We start from the raw sequence: 20,542 nt of genomic DNA on the forward strand, positions 1-20,542 counted from the left end.
TCTACTCAGCAAGACAAAGCAGAGATGATAGTTTACTCTTTGTGAGGCCTGCAAGCGGTTCCACAGCTCAGACTTTTATGTTCTCTACCATTAGTTCTCCAAGGGCTGAGGACAGAATTAGAGGGGAAAACACCAGATCTGGAAGATCTGACAGTCTCTGTTTCCAAGACCAAGCCTCTGAAAGCATTAAGCAGCACTGCCTGCTCAAGATGCTACATAATAGAATAAAGCTCTATCATATGCTTTCTCAGAGAAATTTTGATCATGCCTGGCCACAGCCACCTGAATGTTAATATTACCTCAGAGAGCAGCGTTAGCTGTAACCACTACTGGTGCTATACAGCTCTTCCACACAGGAATCTTAAGCTCACAGAGCAGGAGAAGGAGATGCGTTTCCTTAGAATACAAGCCTTGTCATGGACACGTGGAAAGAAATTAGCTTATACCAGCTACAAATAGGTACTCATATTGGTCACTTATTTCCTTTAAAAAAAAAAAAAAAGTGCTTTTCAAGCTACTTATAGTAACAAAAGCTCTTTTTCTCATGCTGAAAAAGCCCAGTGCTTCGTATCTTTTAATGAGGCAGACAGTCACTCAAAATGGAACTGACTGCCCCCAAAAGCAATTTGCAGTCTTGAAGATAAGCATACCAAAATATTTTATATCTGGGGATCCAAGCAGATTTCTTCACTGAAATTTCAGAAGTATCCCAAAAGCTGCATTTCAAAATCAGAGATCTGTTCAAAGCTCTGCTATACAGCACAAGATGCTGGGATGCTGAAATTATGAGTAGGCTAAACTACAAAAACTAAGTAACAAGTACGTGCTTGATAAAAGTTATTGAATAAAAGTATTTATTTTACCATGTTTGCAGGGCCACACTTAGATAAAGTTCTCACCATATTTGTGAACACATTACCCTCTTACCCCATATCTACAGACGTAAGACATTTATAACATTTATTTGCCCTACAAAATGAAGTAGGTATGATGTCAAGTCACCATTACTTATCATCTCTGTATTCTTCTTTAGAATGCGTGAAGACTGAAATTGTTTTCACAAGCTGATTTGCACGTTAAATAACACTGTCAATTCAACAGTCGGGACTAGGTAATTCTTCCAAGAAATAATTCATATTACTGAGCGGTTGCTAGTTATAATAAAATTTGAAAAGGCATAGATACACTCTAAAGTGCATTACTGCACCTAAATAAATAGCAGCATTTACCTCTCTTCAAAACAGAAGACCTGAAAAGGAAGGGATTGTGACCAGAATAGAAGTATTTTGCACTTTAAAAAGAAAAAGCTGAAAAATATGCAAGGCAGAGGCCTTGTGTTATTAGTCTATAAAGATACAGCTTAATAACAAGTTCATACCTACAAGACAAGAGGTGCTCTTCAGAAGTCCAAAGCACACAGTGGCAGAACCTCCAAGTCTATTGAAACTACACACGCACATGCTTCTTTGGGTTTGCAAGAAGTATCTCCCATTTAACCACTGCCTAGTATAGGTCATTATAAAACTATAAGCCTGTAGTGATAACAAAGCAGTTACTTTATCAAGTTATTACTGGCAGCAGATTACATCCCTTTGACAAAAGCCAACAGGACTCCAATGCAGTAGTACATAAGTTCATGGTTTTCTTCGCCTAAAAGAAAAAAAGCCACAAACAGCTTTCAGTTTTTACATAGCAGTAGTTTTTCATATCCGCAGTCAATAGCCTTTTTATCTATTCTGATGTATACAAAGCTTCACATAGTTCCTATGCTAGAAAAATGCTGCAATTAACACGAGCATACTAAAGAGGTTATTTATCAAGAAATAGCTCAGTTTTGTTGCTATTTTTTTAAAATAGCTGTGAACTAAAAACAAAGTTTAAATAAACTTATTAAATAATTGAAATAAAATAAAAGTTCCACTTCAATACACAGACAAAGTAAAGGATTTAGTATTGTATTACAAGGCTGTAGCAAGGCTGCAAGTAGCAGTAGCAGCCATGAGCAGGTCCCAGATTCTAGTGAGAGATGTAATAAAACATATGCTAAGTTGATGACAAGCACATGTTTGTGACTTTGTGTGAAACAGGGATTACCTGTTTCAGATGCTCCTTGAAATAGCTTTCCACTACAATTCTATACTTTTATGTAATAGAGATACACACTACACAAAAGAGCAACATCAAAGACAACAGCTGTGGTACTAAAGTATAGTAGAAAACCAGTAGTTTCACTATTCGGGTTCCAAATGCAACCAATGTGGTTGATTTTGGCTTCATAGAAATCTCTTTACCTCTCCAGCCCTCTCTCCTGCCTGTAAACAGGTCTTGTAAAACTGCAAATTTTCTTCCCTGAGTTGAATAGGTCACTTCCAGAGCACTGCCAGCACCTATCTGCAAGAGGCCAAATCTGGATATTGAATTCTGTTCTCAAGTACCTAGGTTAGTAAAGCTATCTTATCTGAAGCTTTCTTATCTGAAGCTTTTTTTTTTTTTTTTTTTTTTTTTTTTGGTCAAAGTGCTTTGTTGGATGCAGGGCTCAAATGCTGGGCTCTGACTTTACAAACTGCAGCGGTCATTTGGATTTTCTTCTAGGAACTGGGACTTCTGATTTGATATGTTTAAACCTATGGGTGCAACCAACACTCATCTCATCCAGACAGAGAATGACAAGACAGACTTGAGAGTTCCGATTGTTAGACCACACATCTGAACAAAAGGAAGGTTTTTTTCCAGTCGTGACTAGAGCCAATGCTTCCCTAACAGAGGCCTTTAGCAGTTGTACAGCTGATAGCAGCTGGAATATTAGCTACATTCAAGTTTACCCTTAGGCATTATCCACAGTTGCCTCAGTTTCCACCCTAATACTGAAATGAATAATAAGGTATTCGCAACCTTATTTTTATACCTTTAGATACTTTTTTTTTTTTGCTACATCAGCATCTGATGAAGGCTAAGGAAGGTGGAGAAGAGCGATACAGTTTAGCAGATTTTGTTACTGCTGTTTCTAACTATTCCACTTTTCATCTGCCAGGTGCCCCATCGTTCCAGTCCAACTTTTTATAGCCCAGTTAGTCCACTCCGATTTGCTGCTAAAGGATAAGATCAAACTTGACATTCTGCTCACTACACCGCAGGCCAGAATTTAAGCAGAACTTTTATCATGTCTCCTGGGCAAAAATCTCCTACAAATATATCACCAGTTCATTTTCAATACTAATACTCTAGGAGGGACAGGCGTGTTTAAAGGGGTGTGCACACCAAATCTAAAGCAGTAAAGGCATTGTAGTCAAGTGGAGAGGGAGAAGAAAAAAAAAGTCTCATTTCAGATGTCATCAAGCTTCATATTAATCCTGAAATATTAGAACAGGAACTCAATAGCCCAGCTACAGATAAGAGATGCGCTTACTTGGGCTGAGCATGATGCTGATATCCAGGTCCAAGAGTAGATCCTGCCCTCATCTCCACCGCCACAGAGCACTGAGAAAACACAGAGTCAGACTCTATTGCCAAAAAATCCCAGCTACCATCATCACTCCAAATTCTCACCCAAATCAAGCATGAGATGCCCCCCTCCCTCCTTTGTAGCTTACTCTGGTTTCTACATCAGTCCATTCAGAGTCTGCAGCCTCCTCTGGTGGATAAGGATTGGAAGGTGATGATCTTCGCTTTCGACTGAAGGAGGAGGAGGGAGAAAAACATTACGGAACGCCATGCATTTTGGTAGATTCTTATATACAAGCAAATACGTTCTATTGTCTAAAGAAATATTTGAGAACTTTGTTCCTAGCAGCAGATCAGCCTTACCAGCAGCTCCATCTATAAGAAGCTTTCCCCAAGTTACTTCTATATGATTTCAATTCAATGCAACAACTTTCTGTTCAATCATTTGGATCAAAATCAGTTACACATGCATTATTTGAAAGACATGACTCAAAGTGTCAGAACCTAAAATTAAGAACACAACTCACCCAGTTGGAGATTCTTGCTTTAGAGTCTCTATCTCTGTGAATTGGACAGCCTGTCCACCACCCCTGGTTTTGAAAACATCACCCTGGAAGTCAAAATCAGTTACCAAGTTACAGCCATTAGATCAATATGATGGCTACCAGTGCAAGTTTTCACATGAAAACTTAAGGGCTTACAGCTGTTATTTCCTTGCAGGTTGGTAGCCAGCAAGAATATATGCACTATTATCTTTTCCCCCAGCCTCCCCTATTACATACAGGGAAATTAAGAGTGAACATCATTTTCCCTAATGATCATGCAAAACATCCAGGGAGCAGTTACTACCTCAAAAAAACTTCTGCATGATAGTGATGATCAAGTATATTACAGACACAAACCACGTCATGGGCTCAAACTTTCCATTCCACAGCATGAACAGCTATGCTGTCATCTATGTGAGGCTTCACTTCTGGAAACATAACCAAGAGCTCTAAGGTTACCTTAGAGCAAGGATTGTTGCTTCTTTGAAGTTTAAAGAAAATACTGCAAGGGCCATAACCACAGGAAAAGTGGACTCATGTTCCAGAAACGAATTCCTTACTCTGAATTAGAAAGGGCTCCCAATTCACCTTAAGCAATTACAGTCAGTACGTTGAGACGCAAACATAGCCTAGGCTTTGAACACTTGCAATTTCAACAATTGGTTTGTCAGTTTAATACTGGAAGTTGTGTTCTGGAGCACTTGAGCATCCGTCACTGCAGTAAGCTTATTCATGCTGCTAATTGAAATCAAATAATATCACTCCAGTAAGACTAACTCCTCAGAATTAGCTGCAATTACAAGCAGCTAAGACATTTCCACTACAAATGGGTTATTGCATTTAACTAAGGTGGTGGGGGGGACACACACAGCCCACACATTTCCCCCCCCCCCCCAATACCTTAACTGCTTTCCAAGAAAACAAGCTTGCATAAAGTAAAGACAAAGTTCAAGAAAAACATTTTCAGATTCCAAAGCTACCTTGAATCCAACATCACAAAACTTTCAAATTAAACCTCTTGGCACATTCAGTCAAACGTTCCTTTTTGCAAGCTAATAAGACTGTAGCACAAATACATTGTCAAAAATAGGAGTTGACAGGGTTATCACACATCTACCATGAGGGTATTTTCTTTACCTTAATTAGTTTTGTTTCAATCTCCCCATCAGAGGCTAGCTCCTGGTGTGTCAGCATATACTTGTCACACTTAGCTAGTGCTTTTTCACTTGCAGCCGCTACTGTGATGGCATGAGGGACATGCGGCTGCATGACTGTTTCAGTGGGCAGATTAGAAGGTGGCTTATGATCCACCCATCTCTCCCCAGCTGAGCGCGACCGTCTGTGTCTGAGACGAACGGGAGGTGCGTTCTGATCAGAGTAGAAGAGAATCATAAGAAATCAGCACACAGTAAATTTCTCAAAGGATATCATTAGCAGAAGTGAGCTTTTCAGGTCTGGTTAAAACATATTTGTATTAAGATCACAGTTTCATTCCTCAAGTACTTTCAGAATCCATCCTGAAAGACACCATTACAGAGCACCTTGCGTAAGATTAATGGATTTTTTTCCTATGGCAATTTCTATTGTTTGTCAGTTTCAGTTAAGTGTTATTTAATCAGTTGTATTCCATACATAGTAACGTTTTCTCAAGGAGGACACACGTATCTTTTGCTCCTCCCAAATTTCCACATCAAATCTGATTGTTATAGACACATTAACCCACCTGAAAAGAGAAAAGTTTGAAATAGGTTTCCATGGGTGCATTCCTGGATCAAGTAAGTGATTTTTGTGGTAGCAAAGGAAGCAGATTAAGTATGGGTTTCTAACATCGCTAAAGGATGTAAGGCCTCACAGTACTTTTCAGTAAATTGAGCAGAGCAAGAGGAAATATCTCCCTGCGCTAGTACTGCTGCTTCTGAACTCAGCTGTTGAAAACCCATAGGAGTGACTGAAGTTAGTGTATTTTTACTGTGTTCATAAACATTACTGTCAGACGCTTAGGAAAAACAGAGGACTCAGATAACCAGCAATAACTTGCTTAAACTGGATCTCTTCAAGATTTTTCAATGAAAAAAAGTACTGAAATAATATCATGCCAAGGATCAGCTCTACTCCCTTCTTTGGGAGTGGTGGCATTTTTGCTCATAAACATGCAAAACTAGAAAGACCATCGAAAAGTTCTCGAAGCATTGTTGGGCTTTGGAAAGAATATCTGTAGGCTCTCCCTGTTCCATTTACACACTAATTTTACAGACCTCTCTGAATCATAGAGAAGTCACATAACCCAAACTTGTAAGTGCAAATCCTACCCACTGTACTTTTTATGTGGTGAGCACCAATTATGATTTTTAGCAATAGATATACCTCTTACAAATCTAAAGAGCTCTTAAAAAAATTAATAGAGACATGCTGCTTTCAATAAGAGTTTTTCATTGAAGAAAAAATTCAAAACTTTTTTTTTTCTTCCCCCCCTTTTAGTGAGCAAGTACTGGTTTCTGTTGATGCTCTTTGGAAATAGTTTTGCCAAGCTGCCTCAAAAGTTATGCCCTAAGGGCACAATACTACTGATCACATTTTACTGTAAGAGAGACCATCCACATCCCTTACTCTGCTAACAGTGGTTCATGTGTTAGTTAATTGGAACAGCATTAGCTTAAAAGCACACCTGTTATTTCAAAGGACTAGCAAGTAACAGAAATTTTGAAGACATTACTGAAAACGAATCATACCGTGAGAAACTTTCCTCCTCTTGAGAAGTGCTCTCGAGAAGGCTGATTTAGTTTCTTTTGTACAATTCTTTTAGATTTTCCTGAGCCACTGCAACAGAGCTATAACGCATCACTGATGCGAACATTTGCACACATCAATTTAAAGAGAGAGAACGTCTCAAGTGTCAAAGCAGCCCCCGGTTTTAGCACACACATGAATGCTTGGAAAGAATATTCTAAGAGCAAACTTAATATTCATACAAGTGAGATGCTTGTTGAAGCACTATTTCCAGTAGACATTTGTACAAATGGCTCATAAGACCACCTTTTAAGCTGCCCAAGCAGGCTATGGTAAATTGCAGACTGTCGGACAGATCTGAGGAGACAGACACATATTGGAAAAAAAGGACATTCATAGCCAGAGAAAAGTTCTAGCTAGTTCAGAATTCCTTACGAGAGCTATCCACATGCTAGCAAGAGATAGGCACACTGCTTTTAAGCAATTTTTAAATGTCAAATTAAGAAGTCAAACAGAATGAATAATGAGACTCAGCTTGGAAATAATACTGTCCTATGAGAAATACATTATGGAATGAGTTCCAATTCGTTTCAGGTGTGCTCCATATAAAAGAGCAGGTAAGATGAGCTTCTGAGCCAGGCTAAGCAACGCTACATTTAGCTTTTGACAGGAGCAGCACTAACCCTGCAGCATTGGTCCTCTTCTATTTCTAGCTCATCTCTACGTCTGGGAACCTCAACGACTCCAGTCCAGTACATCCCTCGCCTTCTGTCTGAGGCATTATAGTTTCTACTTTGTTCTGGTTCTTGTTGTCTACTCCTTGCATTAGGAGTGCCACTGGTATGCTTGTGTGAAGGGATTTTCTGTTCCCATTCCGTAATACAGGATGCCACAGAAATGCTGCTACAAGAATTAGAACGCCTGTGCACCTGTGGGTTGCTCACGAGTCGCTGGCTGTTAGAGACCTGAGTAATGCAATTACTAGAAGGCTAGAGAGAACAGGAAAGAAGTTAGTGAACATACAGAACTGTCAACTTAAGCCAGTAAAACAGTATCACGCTGCACATTATCTGCATTCAATTCAGCTTATGGTTTTGGATAGTTAGTGTGTTTCAGTGACAGCATTAAGAATCAGGTATTCTTCCAATACTACGAGCACTGAAAGGTAGCAGCACAAACAACGAACACTGATAAATACAACTGGAGAAGAATTCAAAGGTTAGTCGTTTGAATTCTGTGCTTGAGAGCCTTTTATAGTCACTAAGACAGGTGGTCTGCATTTTAGTTCGTTCCTTGTAAGGACACCTGTCCCCGTGTCAAGTGTTTCATAGGCAACTTACAGGTACTGGTGAAGGAGACACTGATCTCTGAACAGGCTTCTCTCTGTCTCTTTCTCGCGAGGGCCTCTCTGGTTTTTCATTCTTTGGTTCAGTAACAATGGCTTTCAGTTGCTTCAGTTTTTCATCTTTGACCCAAAGTTTGTTCTGCATTTCCAGCTGCTTTGCTGCTACACGACGTTCCTGTGAGAAGTGAGGAAAAAGCGTGAAGTGTGTTACGCAGAGGCACAAGCAGGAAATTGTACTGTAAGTTTAAAGGGAATCATATATTCCAGACGGAATTAAATCTTTTCCCTATTAAGGTATAAGCTATTGCAGATAACGGCAAATCAAGTAAAAATGGACTTGCCAAATTCCAGAACAGTACCATATTTAATACTATAAACGCTTTGCCTCCTGAATTACGACAAACGGAAGTATGTCTAACTATAGTTCTATCAGTGGTCCTGAGGTATGAATTTACAGTACTAAAGTTAATCCCTCAGCTTTCCTTTCCTTAAGGCATGTCAAGCGCATATCTGAGCAAGAGTGTATGCAATAAGGAGAAAGTAGAAACTCTGATAGTAGGCTCCTGATGATAACTGACAGAACATGAGAATCACTCCTGCAGTTAAAGAGGCAGAAACCCAAGAAACAAATTCTAAATATTGAAATGAAACGAGGAATTGCTCAAGAGCATTGTTAGCTGTATCAGAAGTCCTCGAGGAATATAAATGTGATATGTTTGGATATAAAATGAAGTTAAAAATGTTTAAGTCCATACTTAAAGCCAGACATCTTCAGTCTTAATGCTACTTAAGAAAAAAAAAAAAAAAAAAAAAGGAAGAACTTACAACCAAAATCACTACCCATTACACATATAACTTAGCATTGCTCCATTATGCATTTCTAACAGATATGACAGTGCACTTACACACTCCTTCTCCCATTTCATGGTCGTTTCTGCCACCATGCCTTGCAATCGTGCCTCCAGCCTACGCTTGTCAGAAGCTTGACGTTGCAATTTCTGGCTCTTGCTTTCTAGTTCTTGCTGGAGATTACGTTTGTCTTCTTCATAAATTGTAGCAGTTTTCTCTAAAATCTCAATCTGGAGGAAGAGAGGGAGGACTTGGCTATGCTTCTTACAAGCACCGCCATCTAAGCCCGAGAACGATAGTCATATTTGATCAAGTTAACAAGTATGAGACAATATTAGCAGTTGTGTAAGTATACCCAAACACTCCTAATTCCAAAAAGTTTGGGATATTTTACAACTTTCTTGTTAGTTACGCATCTCAATGCACTGAGAAAAGCCTCACCTAATAGGAAAGCCAAAAAGCTAAAAACATTCTGTTACAGTTTCCCAGAAAAAAATTTTAATCTCATTTTTAATATCTATCTTACAAGTAACTTCTGATGTCAACAACTTTGCAAAGTGGTAGGTAGGAAATTCCTTTTGTGTTGAGGAATTGTGTAGCTTTAGACATTGAAAAAAAACCCTGACCTTGTATTCCAAAGTTTTAGTTTTCTTCTCCAGGCGTTCTAGCTCCATTTTCTGTCCTGCTATTATTTTCTCTTTTTCAGACAGTTTTCCTTGAATATAGTTTTCCTTGGATACAACGCTGGAATCAAATTCTTGCAGCATAGTTTTAAATGCAAGCACTGCAAGAGAATCAATATATTTTATCTTTTCACTCTATCCCCGAAATATGCAAAAGTTCTTCCACTCCCACCACCTATTTCATTACCCCAAACAAAGGCTTTCTAAACCATAGTGACAAGGTATTTATTTTGTGTTGGTACAGAAGACATCCCTGGACAGTAATAAGCAAGCCAAAAGCCTATTTCAACACTGATGTTCAAATTCTTACCATTTTTGGCAAATTCCTCTGACAACATTTGTCGTAGCTTATGGCGTTTTTCCAGGACTTCAATAAGCTTTGGAAGTGTTTGATCATCATTAACATCCAATAGTTCACATGAAGGCAATGGAGGAAAGCTCTGCAAAAGCATTTCTGAAACAGATTGCTCTTCTGTTTCTGTAACATTTAAAGCCAAGAAAGCCTGTCAACAAGCTACAGAATGGAAAAAATTCCATTCGATGATGCATAGCCACACATCATTCATTCCATAGCATTATGAAGTAGACAGAATAATTAATGAGAACCAGAAGTTTTCAGAAGAGATGACAGTATTTGAGGAAAGATTAAACGTGACATTCTTGATTCATTACTTTAGAAAGCAGGAGTTGCCTGGAGGTATTCTAAAGTAGGCCCTAAGCATACAAAAACAAAGTATCATCCTCAGCACAACAGTTTTCTTTCAGCAGCTGCACTAACAGGACCACGAATTCAACTCATCACCAATAACAAAAAATTACTCTGACACTTGTAGTATAAAGTCCAGTTATTGTAAAAGTAGTGCTGCAGTGCAGTATAGAAAGAGCAAATCAGATGTACATAATGCAGAACAAGATCACAACTAATAGGTAAATTAAGTTTCTTTTGCACTTTTAAGGCCTGGATCGTTTGTTTTTCAAATAGCATTCATCCCCAACAAACAAGAAAGCATGTGCTGTAATCCCCTAACATTTTAGTACTTACCTCCGTTTATTGGACCACCTCGAATCTCCAGTTTCCGTGAAAGTTCTTCTCTAAAGGCTTGATTCCTAAAGCGCCGCCCTGGTGTTAAGCCACAGAGTGGTTTATCAACAGGTCTTGCAACTTCAACTTCCTGAGTCATTTCTGCAAATCGCATGACTTGCTACAAAAGAACAAAAGTAAGCTTAACAATGAAACTAAACAGAACGAGTCCAAAGCGCATTTGAAAGTAATATTAGATCAATAAAAGCATTAGAGACATTATCAAGCTATAATACCAGGTAGCTCCCAGCTACAAAGCTTGCAGTTTTAGAGTATCCAAAAACCCTCTCAGGAACACAGCCCCCCGCCCAGCCTCCATCCCACCCTCAAGGAACCGTGAAACTGACTGCGCAAACGTCTGCGCTGACGTTCTTGCAGCTACTTCCATGGTGGGAATTGAGCACTTAAACATTGCTGTGGGTTTGAACTTTTGTAAATAAGACGACCTTTCCCATTTTTTGGGCAAGTATAGCTGCAATTTTTAAAAGGAAAAATGAGACTTAAGGGCACAGCTACCCAATGGTAATATATTTGATTACATGAGGAGTCCAAGCAACAAAGATTACCCTTCCTATATCCCGCTAAACAAGTGCAGTAATTTGATGATAAACATGAAAAAGAAGAAGAGTAGGAGAGAAGAGCTGCAAGGAAATTACCAAGCTTTCCTCGTAGTCCTCAGCTTTAGGATTGACGCACACAATCATACGTACTTTTCCTTCACCATCAAAATAGTTCTTGAAGAGATGAGTCAGCTTGGAATCTCTGTATGGAACCATCTTAAAATAAATACATAAAGATCTAGTAAGCTTTCATTAAACCAGATCTTCATCAGAAGACAATCAGATGATCTGTTGCCTACCTTATTTGTTCCATACATCTGGTTTTCCCGTAGAACTTCAATACACGTTCTTAATGTCATTAGTGATTGATTAATATTACCTAAAAATAAAAAAAAGATAAAGAGCTCCTTAAGCAGCCGTTTGAATAATGTTTCCAAATTATTTAGCAGTTTACTTAAAAATAAATTGCCTAGACTCTTAAGATTTGTTACAGCTCCAATTAGTCCGAAGTAGCCATGAATTTAATGCTACAAATAAATTTCTGATTTCCAAACTTGAGGATTTAAGACCTTCAGATCAGATAACTGAACATCAGAAGAGAACACTTCAACTCCCCCCCCTTTTTTTTTGCTAGGAGGCAGACTAATACTTGAATAAGAGCATTTATTAGTATATACTGTTAATGGGCTGTCTAAACGTGGTACATACCTGCTTCACGCAACCTGTTCCCTTCAGCTTTAGTTCTGTTAGTTCTTTCACTTCCAGCTAGATCAACCAAGGACAGCTGGCTTAAAGTGATCTGTTCTTTCTCCTATTACAGGAAGCAAAATTATGTTAGGCTAATGATTAGCACTGTGTTCCCTACCTTCTAAGGGTGGGGTAAAGGGGGGAACCCTCACAATCCAAAACCAGCATGCAAACTTAAAAGATCCTATGTTGCAACTTCAGACAACGTTTGAGGGAATTTTTATAATCCTTAATGCAAGAAGCTGTCCACCACTAGCTTTTTAGTGCATAAGTTTTTCAAATTCTTTGTTACATCTATTTTGTGGCCCAAAACAAGTGCACTTGTTTTGCCTCTCTGTTTCATATGCTTAATAGTTCTAGCTCAAGAGAAACAGAGGTAAAGAACAAGGAAATAAGCAGTTTTACTCCCCATTTTAATGCTCTACTTTTATTATAAAGAAAAGATTCATTCTGTCAGAGATCTGAGAAATTTTAAAAGTCTGATTTGCTTCAAAATGAAATTGCTAACTAGCAGATGCATATGATCAAGACAAGGTCACTGTTTAGGGAGGCCACGCTGCAAGGTTCACTACTTTTTCTAACCCACACATACATGTACATACACACACTACTTCTTTAATAGTCTGCTCATGAATTCACCTGTAGCACATTATCTCCATCTGCATCTAGGGGTGCCTGAGCCAACTTTATTATAAAAACACTGTGAGAGCGACTAGATTCTCGATTCAGCTGAGTATTTGCAATACGCCTTTTCTTTTGACCTGTTAAACAAAAGAACAAAAAAAGATTTAACAGACTTGCCACTTGGCAAAGTGAATTCTGTTTTCACTATGAGAGGGAGAAAGATTACACGTCTTTACTGAATTTTAAAAGTTATATTTTAAGATTATTTACCTCTCCAAAACACTTCAAAAGCTTCTTCTGTAGATTTCACCTCTACTTCTGTGCATCCTGTGACATACATGTTGTGATTCTGGTCCTCACGCAGTGTTTTGGATTGTGGAGGTCTTAAAGAGGGGAAAAAAACAAAAAAAAAACAAAAAAGAAACCTAAAACTGAGAGGAGTTTTATATACAACAGTACATTTTGTGTCATGCAAATTTTCTTTTGTTTAAATACAAAATTCAGACTGAACACATCAATTATCCATACAGCAGATGGAAGAAGAAGTACAAATACATGGACACACAATCAGCCAGGATTAGTTACACTTCAGCTACTGCTTTAATTTAGAGGCTACATCTAATTGCAGTTCTTACTGGAAATCACGGGTTTGGATGGCAGCTATTGTTTTTTCTACATGCATATGCTCATACAGAAGCAAGATGGCTTCAAAAGCATTCTGGGTTTGATAGTAAAGCAAGAAAAGATACAGAGTCAGTCTGAGTTCATTTTCTGCTTCTACCATGAAACAATTCCACTTTCCATTATTGTTAATAATATGCTTATGCACATACATAAAGTCACCATTTCGCACAGGAGTGTTGCAATTGTTCCACCTACCAAAAAAACAGGGTTAAAAATATTAAATCATTCAGCTTTTGTCTAGAACTATTTCATATTTAATACACTGCAGTTTCCATAAATGGGAATATTTTAAGATCCTTCCTAGGCTGATTTATGGACGTGATAAGCAAGATACTAAACCAGCTACCTTAACCCTTCTTTAAAAAGCATTCATAGACATTCAAACTCATTTCAAAGCACTATCCTAGAGCTAGCTCTTGATATTTCTGTGCAATGGCTTGTTTTGCTCTAGTTAATCTTTATAGATTGGCCAACTCTCTAATTAACATGTATGCCAATAGATATGTATAGGGTTTTTTTAATAGTTTTAGAATTAAAAACAAACACGTTCAGAGTCAAATTTTAACTTCCAGACTGTTTTTCCAAAGGTCCCAATATTCACCAATTTTGAGCACCACCCAAGTTCACGCCTTTCCACATAATGGCCAAAATTCATTTAAGACACTATCCATCTCTGTTTCTGTAGAAACGGTCAGCATCAAGAGAAATAATATGCAAACTGGCCTTAACTGTAAGTAACAACAAAAAGTAGCTTTCGCCCAAATACACTGCTTCAAGGGGGAAAACAGCAGCTATGGAATGGCTTGCTCTTCTAGTTGCCATCATCTGCTAGGAATACTACTTACAGAATAGCATGAGCAGGCTTAGAATCTCAGTAGGGTAAAACAAGCTGGCTAACAAATCAAATATTCACTTATTGATCTGCTATTATACTAAGGAAGAGAGCACTAAGTCTTAGAAGCAGCAACAAAGAGGCCATCAGTACTTGGCACACTTAAATACTATTGTCTAGACTCCTCGACCATCACCTTTCTCACGTTATGGCGTTGAGCCAGACCTGGCAAGACTGCAGCCACAAAGTAGTAGTATTATTCCCATAAAAGCGTAACAAAGAGGCAATAAGAGCATTCATAAAACTTACTTTGGTTTTATAGGATCAAAGGGAGCTTCCTCCAAGAGGTCATATATGTAGTTGTTGTAGATCTCTATATAGGAGACAAAGACACTATAGACGTTATCTTCATCAACTTCTTCCACTTTGCAGTGATCTTGCACATTGATCATATCAGCAAATTCTGGATCTATTTGTCGTCTGTTGAACACACAGAACAAACAATTGTAACGAAGCACTGACAGCCAGCTAACACCCTATAGACAGTGACTGCAGAGTTAAAAAGTAAGCCTACGGGCAGAGAGCATGATTCTCACACTAGAAACTACAGCCAAAACATCCAATTTTTAATTAAGTAAGATTAAAAAAGCACTCTGAAAAGTTCACATATATCAATTTTCAGCTGTCACTGCTGTACTGCAGCAAGAAATGCCTTGCAGAATTCCTGGATAGTTTGCATTTGTGTCATCTTTCATTCAACAATCTCACTTCTTTGGCAGAACATCCTCACGTTTAACCTTCCAGTATCACTGCTGAGTGAAATCATTGCATTTTACTCATGGGATGGTACAGGTACAAAGATAGAATTAAGTTGCCTGATTCTAAATCTTCCAATTTAAATACTTACTACACAATTCCTCAAACCATAAGAAAGTTTAATATATTAACTTTCATTAATATTTTTTTCCTCCTTTTTTCAAGGGAAGGGTCAAGAGACTAAATAACAAAGACTAGAATTTCAGAATAATATTTACATTAACTAATTCATTCTGCATATTACAATAGCTACTTACTTGCCAGATGGAGTTTTTGGAACAGGCATTGCATCTCTTTTCTGTCGCTCTAATAGAGCATCTACTTCACACTGAACATCCACACCGTTCTTGTCATCAAGCTTAAAAACCTGAGCAGTGAATATACATTTAGACAATATAACGACAGACACTAGAGAACATAAGGTGCTGGCCAGCAAAACACAAGTTATGTGATCAAGCTGTCTGACAGCCAGCGAATACTGTGCCCCTCACTAACACTCAATCTGCCAGCTAATTCCAAGTAGATTCGACCAGAGGACAAACATTTCCAAGATAATATTTTACAAAAGGCTTTCAGCATTGTTCCCAATATTTTTAGACATCAGAAAATCCAGAGATGTTTGAGAACAAGAAAAGTTCCAAATCATCTCCTATGTTAGTAGACATGGAATCTGATCAAGCCACAGGAAGCCAATGCTCAGAAAGCTTTTTTCTTTCTTTCTTTCTTATTTTTTTAAATAAAGGTAGTTAAAGAATGAGAAACAACTACAAGAATAGCCAAACTGCTTGTTTTTATGAAATGTCCCTCCTAGCTACTATGTCTGCCTCCTTTGCCCGGCTCTTCCAATCCTATGGTGTTTTTTGTTTGCTTTCCCCCCCGCCCCCCAGTGCTTAACTTACATGACTACACACAAGTTCAACATTTCAAATAGAATAATTTTTCTAGTGTTTTAGGCTGTTAGGGGCAACAGTGTAAAAAAGTTAGTGCAAAACTACACACAAATCGCTTGGCCTGGAATGGTCCTATGCTGTTGAAGATCATATCCAAGCACCGAGGAAGAAGTCCTCCATCACCAGGAGATCCTGTCATGGTGTGTGTTTTTCCACTGCCTGTTACACCATATGTAAAAAGCAGGCCTAGGAGAGACAGAAGGTTATGAAATAGTGCTTTCTGTCTTAAAAAAAAAAAAAAATGCTCAGTTATAATCCCGCTCAATGACTTTCCCGGGTCAAACGTACTTGGGAAAACTAACGACTCCTTTAGAACAGTTAACAGCAAGTTATTCCAGCCCCTCATAAAGCCACTATTAGTCAGTCAATACCAGTATTTGCATTGATATACACTTAAACTACAACTAGTAATGCCTATCACCATGTTTTTGAAGGGTACATTTAGAAGGCAAAACAGAAGGAAGACAACAAATTAACTCCCAAGTCCTAGACAGAAAGGGCTGGTTTATACCATTACTGAAGAGTCTGACATTAGCCAAATGTTTCAAGGCCGAACACACTGCGATATCAAACTCTGCCCAAGACATTAAGTTCTAGAAAGACAAATTGATTTCAGAAGTCAGTCTTCAGATGGAGCAGTCATCCCTTTCTGCAGAAAAAAGCTTTCTCCAGTTAACGATATACAAAAAATTAGACCTTGACACAAGTAGCAAGCATACCACAGCACAGGCGAATAAGTTCAGAAGTAACAAAAGGCAGGAAACATTTCCAAGAATGTTGTATACAGGAGACAAACCACAGATATTTTCATTGGGAAAAAAAAAAAGTACTTATGATTTTTTCTTAGAGAAGCTTAAAAAACCTTGACATAAGAGAAGTTTAGCAATAAAAAAATTGCAGAGCAGACATACAAAAAAGTGGTAAAGAACAAGTCCTTGCTTACCATTTTTCCCATGAATTAGATCTTCCACTAGAGGTTTAGCCACCACGTCAAAAAGCTTCTTCTGAACAACAAGGGTGCCAAATACTTCTTTAAATGAATACTGTGTCTGAAGAAAATAAGATATGCTGCCCTAAACATTCCTTGTCCAGAAGTCAGATGCTTCAAAATGCTTCATACCTTAGAACCATTTTTCACCAGTTTGCCAGAAAGACAAGGATTCTACTTTAAGATTACACCAGTGAGTGAACACATACAGTTGCTTCAACACAAGTATACTGAGAACGAGCTCAAATTTGTATAATGAAGAACAGCAACTGTCTCATTTTCATAGAACTTAAGTTCAGAAATAACCAGAATGATCACAAAGCCTGACCTCCTAGCAACCAGAGAATCTTACTGATTTCAGCTTCAGGCTCAAAACTTCCGCTTTGAGCCCAACCACCTATTCCAGCGCTCAGCAACGAAAGACCCACAATGGCCAAAGTCAAGTTGTTCCAGCATTTAACCAATCTTAAGTTTGTGTCTCTTTCCAGAGTAGCCTCGGTTTCGTCCTAGAATTTCAATATGCTGTTCTTTGATGAACCTGGTCACTCTTCATCAAGACACCTGCTCATGTAAATATTCGCACTTTTAAGTTTTCCAACAAAGGTTTGATTACCAAACTTTTAATTCATTTTTGGCTCTTATTTAAGCCTTTAAAAGTTGCTTTATGCACACTTCCTTTAAGAATTTCCTATATGGACATCAGAAATAACTATTCTACATCTCAGCTGGTATTCACTATTTTTCTTCTTAGAAACCTAAAGGCCATGTCTCCTATTGAGTTACGCCTCTGTGTTGGGAACTTGGAGTCAACTGTTTCACGATGAAGTCATGTTCAGTGCCACAGTCCTCCAGCTCCTTGTCCAGTATGCATGACCTAAATAAATCCTCCCTCTCTAGGCAATACACCTGCTGGACTAAAACCACATAATATTGGTCAAGTAACAACATGAGCTCTTGCTGCGCGTGACCTGCTACCTACTTTTCTCCATTCCATGACATTTCACCACTTCCAATACAGAAGCGGCACGTTTTTCTCCTCCAGGTTATATAAATAAGAGAACCATGCTTTTTACCTGGTGTAAAGTTGGAGATATATCAACTCTGAATTCATTTAAGATTAGCTTTACTTAGAATTGCTTTTTTTTTTTAATTAGTCCTATAGGGCAAAGTCCTTAAGTCTAAATACCAGCGAGCTCTGCTTCCCCCCTCTCCTTTTACCCCCTTTCTGCTCCCCACAAAGAAGCCTTTTAACACACAGAGGCTATATTTGACAGCTAAGGAAAGCCTGCACTTCTAGTTTTCTGAAAATTTGCCTTTCTAGAGGCCCACCGCACAGGCACCGCTGACTTGCACGCTACAAGAGGATACCAGGAGCCAGCAGAAAACAAAGACAACAGAGAGAGGACTTGAAAGGGCCAACCCAGGCCGGGGGTGGGGGTGGGGGGGGTGCAGACGTTACCTCCCGGTACTCGCCGTTGCGGAACACACGGTAGCCGTCGGGCGGGTGGATCTGCACCGTGGTCTCGCTGATCACCTCGATGCAGCACTCCTGGTCCGGGCGGCCGAGCGGCCGCACCCGGCAGTACACCTGCGGCGAGACAGGGGCCCGTTGTGGCGGCGGCGGCAGCAGCGACCCCCCGGCCCCCTCACCACCGGCCCGGGCCCGGGCCCGGCCGCCGCCCCGCACTCACCCCCACGGGATCCTTCAGGCTGGTGTTGGACGGCTTCTTCGGCACCGGCCTCCGCGGCGTCTTGGCCCTACTGGGAGAAGGAGCGAGGCGTGAGCGGGGGGGCCGGGACCCCCGGGACCCCCCCAAACCCTCCTCGCCCGCCCCGGGGTCACTTACGCCGCCTTCATGGCGCGGGCGGCGGACGGTGGCCGGGCGGGGCCGCGCGCCGGGGGGTCGCGTGCGAGGCGGGCGCCGGCCGCGAGACCGCCGGGCCTTTGAACTTCCCTCCCGGCCGGCGGCCCGCGCGCCTGCTGTTATTCAAATCTGGCCAATCAGCACGCGCGGCCGCGGGAGCGTCACCGCGCAGCGCGTTGTTACGTAGGAAGCGCGCGGGGAGGGGTTCCGTTCCCCCCTCCCTCTCCTCCTCCTCTCCGGAGCGCGTTGCCATGGCGACGCCGGCGGGCGCGGCCCTCCCCGGCTGGGCCCGGCCCGGTGACGGCCCCCGGTGCCGGTCCCGGAGCGGCCCCAGCAGCAGAGCCCGGGGCCCCGCGGGCCTGCGAGAGCCCCCCCGGGCCGGAGTCAGGCCCGGGGCCGCGGCCTGCAGCCCCCCGAGCCGCGCGGGAGGCCTGCCCGCCTCAGCGCGCCCAACCCCGGTGCCATTTTGCACCAGCCAACTGGTCCTTCCCTCGAGTGAGGAGTGGAAACAGTATGTCGGAGCGGTTGGGAGCCTCCCCTGGACCGCTGCCCGGGCTGGTCCTTATCTCCTATTTGTCTTTATCTGCTTAGGTCAACCAGAGGTTCAGGCTCGTGGAGACAGGTGTAATCCAGCGAGCGCCCGTGGGCCAGCGCCTCCGCATCGTCCCCGCTGCCGGAAGGTAAATGGGCTCATTCCCAGCCCTTTAGGGAATGGTTAACGGCAGAAACGAAAACCTAAGATGCAGAGCTGAGACACCTGTAAAACATCCAGCCGAACGAGCACATTGAAAAGCCTGCATCCTGCCAAGGAAGCATGCTTTTAAATCAAATGGACAAACCGGGGTCGAGGCACTGGCAAGGGTAAAATGATTTGTTTTTTAACCATGGTTAGCAGCTCAAAAAGCCTCCGGCGTTTGAACTCAATCTCACTTAAACTACAGACTGCTGCCAGTTATCAGCTTCAGTGCCTATTAACTAAATCAAGTTAGCCAATCCCATTTAAAAAACAGCAAAGGAGAAAACAAAGAAACCCCACCAAGCTGTCATTTTTCTACTGTGACAGACCGCTGTTGGAATGACCCACTTGGTGCTCTGGGCACCTTCATTTCCTAAAGTGTGTTTTAAAATATATTGAAACAGACAAATTTCTTCATGCTCCTGCTCATAATACCCATCAACAATACAGGCAAAATTAAAGCCACACCAAAGTGGAACCAGAGCCCTACGTGCATTTCTACCGTCACACTGTACCTCATAAGCCAAGATGCATCTTGTACAGTACCCTAAAACCAGATAAGATGGGCTTGTCACCCTCCGAAGGAAACTGACTTGCAAAAGCCCTGGGAACTAACAAAGAAAGGCACCTGAGGCTGCACTTCCCACTCGTGACAAAAACTTAGCTCATGCTCCTGCTGGCTGCTGTTGCAATGTCTTGTGGAACAGCTTCTTGTAGATTCTAGACTGTTTAGGACTTGGTAAGTTAAAACCAGCATATTGACATCTGTCTGGAAAATAATACATGAAACACAGATGAGAGCACAATTTAATATGATCGCGGAAAGAAAAGTTACTTAGCAAGCTAACAATTCATGCACTTGCTGCCATTTCCAGTAGATTGAAGATACAGCCTTACTGCAATGTCAAATGTCAAGGTGATAAGGACATGCAAGACAGTTAGAGGGTCTGTAACTGAGTATGTATTTTCAGTTGGGCACAAGCTCCTATCTCTGTAGATGGAAAAAAGGCCAAAATAGCTCTGCACTAGTTACCTGATCTTAACGGCAGGAGCCAAGATTCTAATCAGC

At 40.7% G+C, this 20,542-nt stretch overlaps 1 protein-coding gene across 8 annotated transcripts; it reads right to left on the reverse strand.

Annotated features, from left to right (window-relative positions):
* Nucleotides 1-837: 837 nt before the first annotated feature.
* On the reverse strand, nucleotides 838-18,892 carry KIF23 (kinesin family member 23). 8 transcript variants are annotated; one of them, XM_068958035.1, is made up of 24 exons: nucleotides 18,720-18,856; nucleotides 18,564-18,630; nucleotides 18,332-18,460; nucleotides 16,828-16,933; nucleotides 15,934-16,070; nucleotides 15,192-15,301; nucleotides 14,428-14,598; nucleotides 13,436-13,477; nucleotides 12,873-12,985; nucleotides 12,618-12,739; nucleotides 11,940-12,042; nucleotides 11,531-11,610; nucleotides 11,328-11,447; nucleotides 10,633-10,792; nucleotides 9,901-10,068; nucleotides 9,534-9,691; nucleotides 8,964-9,137; nucleotides 8,054-8,233; nucleotides 7,397-7,702; nucleotides 5,124-5,354; nucleotides 3,969-4,051; nucleotides 3,591-3,672; nucleotides 3,407-3,477; nucleotides 838-1,650 (listed from the first exon to the last, which is right to left on the reverse strand). In XM_068958035.1, the coding sequence occupies exons 1-24, from the start codon at nucleotides 18,728-18,730 to the stop codon at nucleotides 1,635-1,637; spliced, it is 2,940 nt and encodes a 979-aa protein (XP_068814136.1). In that variant the 5' UTR covers nucleotides 18,731-18,856; the 3' UTR covers nucleotides 838-1,634. The 8 variants fall into 8 exon arrangements, with proteins under 8 accessions (XP_068814136.1, XP_068814135.1, XP_068814138.1 ...); XM_068958034.1 differs by having other exon boundaries at nucleotides 18,564-18,633; XM_068958037.1 differs by lacking the exon at nucleotides 13,436-13,477 and having other exon boundaries at nucleotides 18,720-18,892.
* Between the last annotated feature and the right edge of the window lie 1,650 nt (nucleotides 18,893-20,542).

This window comes from Struthio camelus, chromosome 12, assembly GCF_040807025.1.
Source record: "Struthio camelus isolate bStrCam1 chromosome 12, bStrCam1.hap1, whole genome shotgun sequence".
Lineage (NCBI taxonomy): Eukaryota > Metazoa > Chordata > Aves > Struthioniformes > Struthionidae > Struthio > Struthio camelus.